General features: G+C 33.4%; 2 protein-coding genes across 4 annotated transcripts in view; one reads left to right on the forward strand and one right to left on the reverse strand.

Moving 5' to 3' along the window:
- LOC143583388 (pyrophosphate-energized vacuolar membrane proton pump 1) overlaps window positions 1–13,112 on the forward strand; it is a 148,073-nt gene that overhangs the window by 17,394 nt on the left and 117,567 nt on the right. The window lies entirely within an intron of this gene.
- On the reverse strand, window positions 450–11,673 carry LOC143583308 (topless-related protein 1-like). Of its 3 annotated transcripts, none has more exons than XM_077065652.1 (26): window positions 11,658–11,673; window positions 10,541–10,665; window positions 9,408–9,587; window positions 9,205–9,318; window positions 8,954–9,112; window positions 8,697–8,874; window positions 8,496–8,619; window positions 7,971–8,080; window positions 7,710–7,878; window positions 7,237–7,346; window positions 7,093–7,162; window positions 6,719–6,792; window positions 6,541–6,636; window positions 6,379–6,474; window positions 5,756–5,883; window positions 5,026–5,260; window positions 4,526–4,687; window positions 4,145–4,234; window positions 3,902–4,048; window positions 3,672–3,782; window positions 3,417–3,596; window positions 3,189–3,317; window positions 2,312–2,407; window positions 1,641–1,829; window positions 981–1,150; window positions 450–898 (listed from the first exon to the last, which is right to left on the reverse strand). In XM_077065652.1, the coding sequence occupies exons 2-26, from the start codon at window positions 10,618–10,620 to the stop codon at window positions 688–690; spliced, it is 3,408 nt and encodes a 1,135-aa protein (XP_076921767.1). In that variant the 5' UTR covers window positions 10,621–10,665; window positions 11,658–11,673; the 3' UTR covers window positions 450–687. The 3 variants fall into 3 exon arrangements, with proteins under 3 accessions (XP_076921767.1, XP_076921774.1, XP_076921761.1); XM_077065659.1 differs by lacking the exon at window positions 11,658–11,673 and adding an exon at window positions 10,882–10,900; XM_077065646.1 differs by lacking the exon at window positions 11,658–11,673 and having other exon boundaries at window positions 10,541–10,760.

The following is a 13,112-nucleotide window of genomic DNA, read 5'->3' on the forward strand; positions in this document are numbered from 1 at the left end:
GGGAGGATGAGCTAAACTGGTACTTGTTGGTACCGACTTAGTACCAAGTTTCGATACCATTTCCCGGTTCTTTAGCATATCTTTTACGTCCGTATTCAAATGGAAAAGCAAATTTTTTGACTGATCTTTTAGGTTTGCGTCTATGCCATCAATATCCTTTTCAGTTTCATCATGCAAACACGCGTTTTAACCAACGATGATAGTACAACCATTTTCAAAAGGGTGTGGTGTGATCAAGGTAAGGTTCCGCAAGTTTTGGGATGATGACTCCACAAGCGGATCAAAAGACGCATTGACCATGGAGAATATGATTCGGGACGGTTGGGCCATGCCCAAAATCTCACCCTCCAACGTCTCCTCAAATATAGTTTTATCTTATCTCAAAGACAAGACACTGCTTATTTAGTTATTTGAAGACCAAAAGCTCTTAATTTTATGAATTCACAACCAAAATGAAAGTAAACATTATATATTTGTTAACATGGAACAAAGTACAACAAATAACATTCACCCTTACAACTTGAAACCCTAGAATCATTTCACCATTTACCTTACTAAACACACACAAAGTTAGATCTGCAAGTACCCCATATTAAAAGTTAAAACAACACCAACACAACATACCTAAAAGTTTTATAAATCCCTTCCAACCAACACCAGTGTTTAAAAAAACTTGTGTTGTCCGACTCATCTCTGCCCTTGTTCCGACCCTGAACCTCGTCCAGGTGATGTGGCAGCCACGTTGTTTGTTGACCCGTTTTCAGCTGGTGGTGGGACCCCCCATTTGCCTTCTGATTCAAGTGGCTCAAACACATGAACCACGCCATCCGAAAGCCCTAGTGCAAACTGATTCGGTTCTTGTGGGTGAGCCGCGATCACCATCGGGTGCACATTGTTGCTGTAAGATTCGTAAAAAGATTCGGGACCCGGTTTAGAAAATGGTCAAAAATAAACTTTTATATAAAAGATTTTTCTATTACCTTAGAACGGATGGGGAAAGATAAACGGATGGATTGATTCGACACCGTAAGCGAAGGTGTGAAGCGGTGAAAACGCACACAGTTGCGTCCAAGAAACATGCGTATATGAGTTGACTATCGCATGAAAATGTCGCGTGTGATATGGGGGCGGAAGATTCAAGTGGGACCCACTGAAAAAAAAACAATTTGAACAGATAATATTGTGTCAAACTGTCAATAACATGACAAATCTAATAAAATATAAAATTGTGAGATGATAAATTCCTACCTGTTTACCTAAAGAGCCAGTTATTCGACAAGGCAAATGTGTCGTACTTATAACTTAATTGAAAAGTGAGACGGTTCACATGGGTTAACTTAAGCTTAAGCTACCGGTTGCAACTCTACCTGGTTGCCCAGAACCCTGGTTCAATTCTTGACTTCTTGTTATGTTTCATCTCTAACAAGTCAAAACGGATAAGTGTAATTTTAAGACATAAAGCCTCCTAAAATTGTATCCTATACCAGTCGCACTACAACTGAAAATATATAATTTGTGTAATCATATGTGACGCTATTTTCTATAAACAAATTTAAGACTTATGAAAATGGTTTCGGGTCAATCCAGACCGACCCACCCATTTAGTCAACTCTAATAAAGACAAAAAGTCAAATTCTCACCTGTTTTACACATTCAAGCTTTGATGTTTCATATATAGCCAGTTGTGTTTCGTGGACCACAAGAAAATGAATCTGATCTTGATGAAACTGAACCCGTGTGTCTGACTCTGCGGGGCCCGTCCTACCTGGCGGGAGTTGCAAGTATTTTGCCTTTTGTTTTTCCCATCCATCAGAGCTCCATACACAAATCTAAAGCAATAATATTTCACAAAAATGAAAAAAAAAAAAAAAAAAAAAGGTTTTATAATCAAGATTCAGCAAAAATTCAAGAAAATGTTACTAACTTGAAAATCATAAGCAACCAAGCAAGAATGTTTCACAAACATGAAAAATGTAAATAACTTTGTCTTGTATCATCAAGATTCAGTTAAAATTCCATTTTATATTATTTAACTTGAAAATCTAGAGCAAGAATATTTCACAAAAAGTGAAAAAGAATTAATAACTTTATCATCAAGATTCTGCTAAAATTCAAGAAAATATTACTAACTTGAAAATCAAAAGCAAGAATATTTCACAAAAATGAAAAAAGTCAATAACTTTATCATCACGATTCAGCTAAAATTCACGAAAATGTTACTATCTTGAAAATCTAAAGCAAGAATGTTTCACAAAATTGTTAATAACTTTATCATCAAGATCATATAAAGGTCAAGAAAAATGTTACTAACTTGAGAATCGGCACCAGATGAGACGAGAACATTGAGCGCGTGAGAGAAAGCGAGACCTGTGATTCTTTTTGAGTGGCCTTTAAGTTTGCTTTTGACCTTCATGACAAAAATAATAACTGAAATTTAGAAAAAAGAAAACATGAAACATTTTAATCCCAATACATTGTTGTTCACCTTTACTTTTAATTGGTTTTAGCTCGGTTATGCTTGTTCATCAATGTTAAGTTACGTTCGTTCGTTTATGTTCGTGAACCGTTCGTTTATACTGCTAACGAACGGACATAAAATAAACACAAACACGTTCACTTTCTTAACATACAAATACGAACAAGAAACCTCGTCCGTTTACTTGTTCATGTTTGATCATTTGTTCGGTCAATGTTAAACGAAAGAACACGAACATGCTTCTTTTATCTTCGTAGCTCGTTTACAAGCCTAATTTACGCCGACCCGGTTTTTTTTGTAGAGCTTTAATAATTAATATACATGTAAATCATTTGTCAAACATTATTACAATAATTTTAAAATTTGAACAAAAGGATTTATCTAAGGTTTTATGTTAGAAAATAACCCGAATTCCGAACCCCTTTTTAGATAATTTTGTTTTCTATTTTACTAATTTGACTCGTTAGGAGACAAAACATACACGAGTGCACCCGCTAATTTCTACCCGTTGCCTTTTTGGTAACTTTTTTTGTTTTGCGTGTTTGACCCATTATAGATAAAATCATAAAAACATAACCCAAATCAACCCATACATTATTTTTTTTAATAAAGTGCACACTTTTGGTGACTTTCAGCCTGTTTCCTTTTTAGCTAGCCCTTTTTTATGGGTTCGACCCATTAAGAATTCATGTAATATATATATATATAACACCTCATCTACGCGAACATTATATATCTGAATTGTGGAGTCATCCATTCCGATAGCAATGATATTATTATCTTGAGGATGGAAAGCAAGAAACGTTGCTGCTGGTGGTGGGGCCATGAATGTTGTCATCGTCTACGTTGACCAATTCAAGAAGTCAGTCGGGTTGACCTCAAAAGTCAAACTCTAATTCTTATTGAAAAGTTAGAGCAAAAAGGAAAAAAAAAACATTACCTTGAATGTCATCATGTTAAACAAAGAAATCTTTCCTCCTGATGCAGACATCACATACGAGTCGTTTTTCGATAAAGCAAAACAGGACACCGATTCTTCAGGGTTCATGTCTGCCACGTCATTCGTCATCAAAATCCCACTTGAAGGTTGCCACAGTTGCGGTGATACACCCGCTGTTGCCTGCATATTAGAAATCTTTCCTCCTGATGCTGATATCATTATAAGATATTTAGTAATCATAAGCATCAATCTTACCTTGCCACTTGAGTTATGCTCGTTACGTTGCCATTTCCATAATAAATGAATAGCATTTGATGCTAACGCCAAAAGGGCATTTCCGGAATTTGTATATATCAACCTTGATATCTAAAACAACAACAAAAGTAAAAATAACAATTAAGTTGAAGTAAATAATATGTGCCCATCTTTAATACAAAAACACAAACAAACAGCCCCTACCCACCCACACACACACAAAACCGAACCTTTGTTACTCTCATGTTTTCCGGAAGCTTTAATGAACGACACTGAGAAGATTCGTTTAGTTCCGTGAGTTTCCAAATCTTAGATTTGTCATTTGATTCTTCGGTGATTCTTGGTTTTACATCTGTTAGATTTCTGGTATCTCCATTCTAGAAAAATAATATATATAAACACTAATTAAGAAATTGCAAGAGTATTGAGTTAAAGAATTGTGTAAATACATTAAGTCAAACACAAACACTGACCACTCCAGACATAGAGCCGACTGAGGCAACCCTTTCAGTTAATCCAGCACTAGTAGGGGTCACAGCGGATATTGCATTATTTGTAGTAGGCTGCATTCATATTAATTACACATACACATGTTAGGAATTTAAAAAAAAAATGAAATAAGGATAACTTCCACATGTACCCTTCTAAAAGCTGAATAAGTTACGCTGTGAAGAATTCTCATAGTTACCCATGCCATAGTAAACAAAACAACAAGATAGCAGCATCATATGATAATGAATTACAAAGTGAAAACGCAGACTCTATTTTTGATGCCTAAATCCTTTATCCAAAGTCCAAAAATTCACATAATTAATGTAAATATTTAGTACTTATAAAGAATCTTTAAAAAATACCTTTGGAGCTTCGGGTGTTCTTGAAGCAGCATCATAAGAAAGATTCTCAAAAGTTCTAAGCAAACGAAGGCCGTCAGAATTTGCCAAAATTTTGATTCCATTTTCATTTGAAGAAACAGCCAATAAAGCACCATCTTTGTTAAACCGGATGCGTGGGCTTGCCTTCAAATTATAATCAACATATTAGATTTTGTAAACCAATGAATCACTAAACATTTTTTTCATAACTTTAGGGGTGTTTGGATGTGTGTTTTCAAAGTGATTAAGAGCCAATCATAGGATTTTTAGTGTTAGAAAAATTCTCATTATTTTGTTACCAAGTGACATTTTTATGATAAAAAGGAGAGGTAAGTTTTAACCTTAGGTTATTATTTTTCTACTGATTACTCAAAATGAATACTTGACCCATAAATAATCAAACATCCGGAACCACAATTCATTTATCCAAACAGTAAAAACTGCTTATTGGAAATGTATAAAACCAAACAAATAATATTTACCGGAAGGCCTCCATCTGCATCAACACTCATCAATAGTTGAGTATTATCCATATCCCAATATTTAATAGCGAAATCATCACCAGCTGCCAAAAACCGGTTTTTTGTTGTATCAAACTGCACGACACCTAAAGATCGTTTACGGAACCCAAGGTACGTCCTTTTAACGGCCCCTTCACTTTCATTCCATTCCACAATATGTGATTCCCCATCTTTGCTTGTCCCACATGAAAAAAGTCTAAAAAGAAGACGTTATGACCCGACACATGATATGAAGAAAAACTCAGATTCGGATTGTTTCGAATCATGTACTTATAAATGGGTCGATTCGGGTTAATTTTACCTCTTAACGGGTCAAATGGGTAAAATAAAAAATAGCTTAAAAGACAACGGTCCTACTATTTATACCAAGGTTGCACCAATTGATTTGACTTTTGTTAATATAATTTACAATTTTCTTATATAATTTTTAACACGTTATGTTTTATAGAAAACCGAATATGGAGTTGTAAAATGTCTATTTTTATCTACATTTCGATATAAATTTGTTAAAAATACACTTTATCCAAATGATTAGATTCTCATTGGAAATTATCTTTTAAAAAAATGTGACTTTATGAGCAAGAAGGTGACCCATTTCAAGCTCTACCAAATATTGCCTATATTAGCAGAACAGGCTATGACCCATTACCCAACCGCCCATTTTTAAAAATCTAATTCATATGCAACAAACCTTGTTCCATCAGCACTATACGCCATTGTGGTGCAATACCGACCCGGAGCCTCATAATCAACTCGAGAGCCCATGTTATCATATAACCAAGCTTTTATCTTCCCATTCAAAGCGGTTGAAAATATGAACTGAAAAAAAAAAAGAAGACAATTTAGAGGTGGTAATTTCGACCAGTTTACCACTGAATGGATTGATTATGTTGAAGCTTTAGCGGGCCAAATGAGTAAATACAAAATTAGCTAAAAAGAAGTTGTTAAATAAGTTAAAAGTCACCAAAGGTTTCATAATCAGTTTATTTAAAATAAATACATTATTAATAATATATTGGGATAAACATAACTAAATAATATATATTTCGTTAAATATAGAAATTAGAACTAAAATATCTATAAAAATTAATCTAAAAAGCATATTAAACACTTAATAAATGATAAAAAAAAAATAAGACGAGCTCGAGCTCTCGTAAGTTAATGAGCTGAGCTTGAGCCTAGTCGAGCTCAGGCTCTGCTCAGCTCGTTTACACCCCTAGATTTTTCTTAAAGCCCATTTTTCCACCCATAAATTTAGTGCGAGCAGGCCCATATTATTAAAACATGCAACAATTGGAAAATATTACAAGTTACCTGAATGTTTTCTTTATAGTGTGGGCATACAGAATAAACAGGAGCATCATGACCTTCAAAAGTGTGTTGCTTTGCACCCGTTGCAGCATCCCATACCTATTAAACAACATAATCTTGATTATTACCATAATTAATGGTATCTGATTGATTGTAAATATGTACCTTGATGGTTTTATCGTCCCCACATGTTATCACACATAGTTGCTTATTAGGATGAGAGAATGTGATATCGTTTACTCCGCCAACGTGGGCATCAATCTGGAACAAGAATAACAATTTAGTTAGTTTAGACTATAAAAAAATGTGATATGAATATATTTTTATGAGAGAATAAACAAACCTCTAGATGTTGTCTAACGTCGTCACCCCCGTGATATGAATATATTTGAACAATGTGTCTTGAATATGCAACCCCTGTTCATACAAAGAATGAGATTAACGATTATTAGTTAAAAAAATAAGAAATTATTTTTAATTTTATATATATACACACACACACGTCTAAATGTTTAGAATTGCATACATATCCTTCTAAATTTCATATTATTTCTTGGTTTCTTGACCGAAATGATTCAAGAGGCCTCATGCATTTGAAAATGGGGTTTAGACCTATTTGACCGTTTCCTTTCAAGCAATTTTTTTAATTTACCTGTTTAACCCGTTAAAGATAAATAAAAGATTGTCAAAACTGCAGACTAATTTAGCAAAACTTACCAAATAATGAACCATCTGGACTCCAAATTACACGGTTCACGGAGACACATGGGTCTTTAACAAGTGCAGCCTAAATTTAGTAAACTGAAGGTTATAAAAAAGTCAAAAGGTATATGAAAAAATCATAATTAAATGCTTAAAAACCTGCATAGGCATTGAACATGCACTGAGATCCCAAACTTTGAAATTTCTGAGAACCAATTTCTCCCGAGAACCAACTTCCCACAATCCAATATCGCCCACATTTGTTCCAACTGTTGCATAGTAACAAAAAATCAATATCCGAGTCAAAGACATCAAAAGTCTGTCTATAAATGTTGACTTTGTTGGTCATTTGACTTTAGAAATAGTTAGTAAAACCACTCAGAAATAGTCTCTAAATGTTGACTTTGGTCATTTGACTTTAGAATGGTTACTAAAACCATCTAGAAATAGTCTCCAAAAGTTGGCTTTGGTCAATTGACTATAAAAATAGTTACTAAAAGATTTAGAAATAGTCTTAACTACTGACTTTGGTTATTTGACTATAGTTTAAAAATGAAGTGAAAGCAGGTTGCTATATTACTATAGTTTGACCAAAATGTCAAAGACACATGACTGGTCACTAGCTGACTTACCTAAGAGTAATGTTTGTTGAATTGGATGAAAATCCATGCTCATAGGAGACGAGCCCTGGTTCAGAGTCCGTGCAACGGTTTTGGGCAAATCATCGGGTGGACTCAAAGCTTGTGTATGACTACTATGCCCCGAGAACGGGGCGGGCAAGACGTTAATCGGTAAACTTACCTGAATAATGTGACAAGACACATAAAAAAACATTAGTGTGATGCTTCTAAGCTAATTAGGGAAATGTTTCTAAAAAGAGTAATTCAAATAACCTCCTCAATTGTGCCCATGGGCCTTGCTCTTTTGCTCATATGATCAGAATCCACCGTTGGGAAATCTAAAGAAGGATTCATTGGTGGAGTCCTCGGGTGCTTCAAAGCAGCTGCAAATATTAAGTAATAATAATCAAAGTTTAGTGAAGGGTTCTGCTAAAATGGAAATTTGCCTAAAAAGTGTAGAAGAGAAATTATAACGGTGCGTTTAATGTGCATTCGTGCGTTTTTGTTTCTCCCAAAATTTTCTTGGACATGTGACGTCTCCTGGTAGCTTCATACATTTTTAAGTATGAATTCCTTTTTGTCACGGTTAATTTAGTTAAAAATGGTTACTAGGGATGTTAGTTATAACACAATTGATTATCAAAGGGTAGACTAATAGTACTTATATCCCTTATTTTACAAGTATTTTTAAGTGAAAGTGTGTTGCCATTTTTATGCTAAAAAAACTATCTTTACAACATGTTTCCTTACAGTTAATTATCTAATTCTGACTATTCATGTCTAGGATAGCAAAAGAACCTGCAATAGATGGCCCACCAAGACCGATTGGACTACCAGATACACTCGGGTGAGCCACTTGAGGAGGATTTGACATCCAACCGGCAAGCGGGGTTGGAACTGGCCCCGGTGTAGGCTGAAAAGGCTGCAAATTTAAACGCCAATTTGGTTAAAAGTAGTCAAAGTTTTCAAAAGTCGCCCAATATGCCAAAAATTACTAACCCCGTGTGCACCCAAAGGAGGAAAGCCTCCGGCTTTCGGTAACGGGCCAAGCAAAGGATTGTTTGCAGGTGATGGGGCCCGCGCTCCGTTTGGTTGACCACACGAGTGGTCAACAAATAACGTCTTGATATCAGGATTCGGTCTCGGGTTCTTACAAAGTTGATGCTGCCAATTCAAACTTGCACAGAAAATAAATAATATTAGTCTAAAATACATGTTTATGATTATGCCATATTAAAAATGTTAATGTTGTATACCTTTGATTAATTAGAGTCCTTAATCTTGAATTTTTAAGATTAGGAAACTGTAATTTGTCACGAAACAAGGGATTTGCTTCGATAAGCTTCTTGAGCTCAACCAGCATTATAGCTCTAGCTGATTTTGTATCTCCATACTTTGACAATTGTTCGTTTTCCCTTTAATTAATATAAAAGAAACCAGCATTAAAAATAAGGGTACTCCAAAGTTTAAATTCCAGTTTTTATTTTTTAAATTTCAAACCAAGTACCTAAAATTCTCCAATGTCAATAACTGAGTAATCTCCTTGAAAAGTTCTTCATTGAATGAAGCAAAAACTTTAAGATCCTTTACAAGAATCTCCACGCCCTTCGATCGATCATGCCTGGAAAAATGCAATACGTACCCATTTAATTACAAATATTCATAATTATGCAGCATTATTTCAAATTAGTATTAATGAAAAATACTTACTTATCCAATGCTTCGAGATACTTTTGCTTCCGGATTTCGAAAAATATCTTCATGGAGTATCGATTATCATCGACTTTTGTAAAACCCGAAAGATATTTTTCAACATCATCCCAATTACCATTTTGCACCTCATCCTCAAAATACTTCATGTTAAAGAAAAACCCCGATTCTTGTTCCAATCTAGAATTTGGGAAAACACATATAAATAATGTATGTTTATTGCTAAATATAACAAGTATTTCAATTCAATATGCTGTTTGAAATTAGTTATTTGATTACTGCAACTCAATTTCAATAGATTTGGGGCAATTTGTTTAGATCAAAAAGCCCTTAACTTTCTTGATATTTCCTAAAATAGTAATAAAGAATATTAACAAACTCAACAACTTCTGATTATTCAAAATCATGTTATCTGTTTCAAACCCTACAACCAAACCCAATATATTTACATAATATGCTAAAGAACAAGAATTCTAATTAAAAAAAAACAGAAGAAAAAAACAAAAAAAATGAAATTAGTTAATTTGATTACTGCAACTCCATTTTCTAAAGATTTGGGCCAACTTGATTTAATCAAAAAGCCCTTAATTTTCCAGATATATCCTAAAATAGTAAAAAGATCACACTTATAACAACTTCTGATTATTCAAGCACCCAATAAAACAAGAATATTTATTTAAAAAAATATCTCAGGTCTCTATAAATTTGGGGCTATTTGTTTAGGTCAAAAAACCCTTAACTTTCTTGGTATTTCCTAAAATAGTCACAAGACTCACACATTTAACAACTTCTAATTATTCAAAATCATGTTACACCTTCAAACCTTGCATCCAAACACCCAATATCTTTTACATGAAATGCTAAAACAAAACAATATACTTTTTGAAATTAGTTAATTAACCATTGCAACCCAAGTTTTACATATTTGGGGAAATTTAATTAGGTCAAAAAGCCCCTAACTTTCTTGAAATTTCCTAAAATAGCAAGAAAAATTCACACAACAACTTCTAATTATTCAATAATATCATGTTACCACTTTCAAACTCTGCATCCAAACACCTAACATCATCACAAGAAACACTAAAGAACAAAAAATTATATAAAAATTAAAAAAAGTAAAATCAAAGACTTACTTATGAACAGTTTCTTTGAATTTTTCTTCATCAAGAAACTGCAGGATCAAGAACACAAGCTCTCTGCTTAAAGATGACATTGGAGCTCCACAACCGGAGATTGAAAACTAGGGTTCAGTTCAGATCTGTAAGAAGAAGAAGAAAACAAATACTGGGTCGGTTTCAAAAAATTACTCAAACAAGTTAAATCAATTATTTATTTATTTATTTAGGTTCAAAAAAGGAAAACATTTATTGCTTGGACACAAATTCCAAGATTTAAGAATAAATTCAAAAGTAAAAAAGCAGCAAATTTATTCATAATAAATAATAAAAACTAGATCTTTAAAGTTTCACCCAACTTGAAGTTCAATCTAACCCAGCTGCAAAAGCAAACCCATTTGTAAATTTTATAAATTTATTCATGAGATTTGCAATCTTTTTTTGACAGATCAGTGAAAAGAAAGCAACTTTAAAGAAAAGGGGTTTCCATCCGAGAAGATTAAAGCAGTTAGAGAGAATAATACATACATATGTATTTATAAATTTTCGAGCCGGGGTCTCACCGGAAGCAGCCTCTCTATCCCTATGGGGTAGAGGTAAGGCTGTCTACGTCTTACACTCCTCCTCAGACCCTACCATAGCTTTGATATTGGTGGGATATACTGAGTACGACGATGACAATATATTTATAAATTTCAATAGAAAGACAGAAAGAATATTTGCAAGTACAGAGGAGAGTTATTCACAACTTTTGTGATGAAATCTGCAATTTTTATAATAAAAAAAAAACATTTGTTAATTTTGAAAACTATCAAGAAAAAACAGACTTTACATGAAAAAATTGCTATTTTTATAAACCCATTTGTGATTTTTGAATATTTTCAAGAAAAAATCAAACTTTACATGAAAAAGTTGTTATTTTCATATAACCCATTTGTGATTTTTGAAAATTTTCAAGAATAATACAGACTTTATATGAAAATTTTGCTAATTTTATCATACCCATGTGTAAATTTTGAATATATTCAAGAAAAACACAGACTTTATGAAAAATTTGCTGAGTTAAATATGTTTTCTTGTCACAGTTTTTACATATATTTGAAGAAAAACACAAAGTGAGTTAAAAGATATTCACCTTAGCAATATCCAAGTTACCAGAAATGAAGAAATGTAGAAGAAGATTATAGACATGCTTTCTCTCTCTGTATATATATATAGACACACATATATATGTGTGTATAGATAATAGATGTGTGTTTCTCTCTCTATCTCTCCTAGTGGGTCTCTATCTCTAATTCTCTATGTTATCGTGCGGAAGAAAAAGATTAAAAATAAAAATTTATTTATGTATAGAGATGGGAAACTAAAGAGTGGGGGATGATACGTGAGTGAGCTTATCAAAATATATACGTTAGGGTTGATAAGTTAGGTTCTTTGTGGTGATAGGTAGGAGTATGTGGGTCCAGTTGAGCCGGTTAGCTTTGTTTTCATATGCATTCGGCTTGGAATCTTTATCTGACAAAAGTCACTAGACTCTGGAAAAGCTTTAAACTTTTATATAAATTAATCTCAAAATAAATACTGAGTATATATTTCCCCTTTTAATTCTGTCTTTAAAAAAAACACCTAATTCACACAACACGACTGTTAATTCTATATAGACCTTTATGGGAAAATTCCCAAAATGAAACAAAAGTAGAGAGAGAGAAAAAATATATCTTATTTGAGTCAAGAATTCTAAAATAACCCAACAAATATGTACTGAGACGACTAGTTGGGAAAATAAACGACGAGATTTTTTAACTAATCAAAAGTTGATAAGGGTAAAGGTTATGACATACCAGACCAGATTTTTAAAAATCTCGTCTGTTCCTTCCCTATTTTTAACTTAATTAACTTTTTAAAAAACAGTCTATCAAGACGGTTTTTTTATGTTTCTTGTCTGGTCCGTTCATATTATTATTATCCTAACTTCATCTTCATCTTCTTCATCTTGTTCATGATTCATCAAATTTTATTAAACTAGGTGAAGAAAATAAGTTGAGAAAATTACCAAAATAGCCCATTTCATGAGGGAGAAAACAAGAAATAGCCCGTGAGATTTGAAATTCCCAAAATAGCCCTTCAAATCTCACGTACACGTTAGTTTGTGAGATTCCCAGTAACTTTTCGTGGACGAATCAGATTCTGCCAAGTGTGTTCCATTCCCACCTACCACGATATTTTTCATCCCAAATCTGTCGGAAACGTAACTTTTGACACCAAATATAACCTGAAAAAAACCAACTGTAACGTGATGTTTCAAGCTATTTTTATCGGCAACGTGAGTTTTCAAATAAGATGGATTTTGAGTTATTTTGAAGTTCATCTCCTTAGATAAATTTCATATGAATTTCGTTTTTTTGAAAAAAGGCAATCATCTTCATCGTCTTCTTCATATTCATCTTCATCATCTTCATCATATTCTTCTTCATATTCATCTTCATCACATTTATTAATAATAATCCCGCCACCTCCTCCAACCATATAACACCACATTCTACACCCAACACCAACACCAACACCAACACCAACACCAACATCCTTATTA

The sequence above is a fragment of the Bidens hawaiensis genome, unplaced genomic scaffold, assembly GCF_021521415.1.
Source record: "Bidens hawaiensis isolate Kalapana, Puna unplaced genomic scaffold, B.hawaiensis_p1.1 tig00001511_1, whole genome shotgun sequence".
NCBI lineage: Eukaryota > Viridiplantae > Streptophyta > Magnoliopsida > Asterales > Asteraceae > Bidens > Bidens hawaiensis.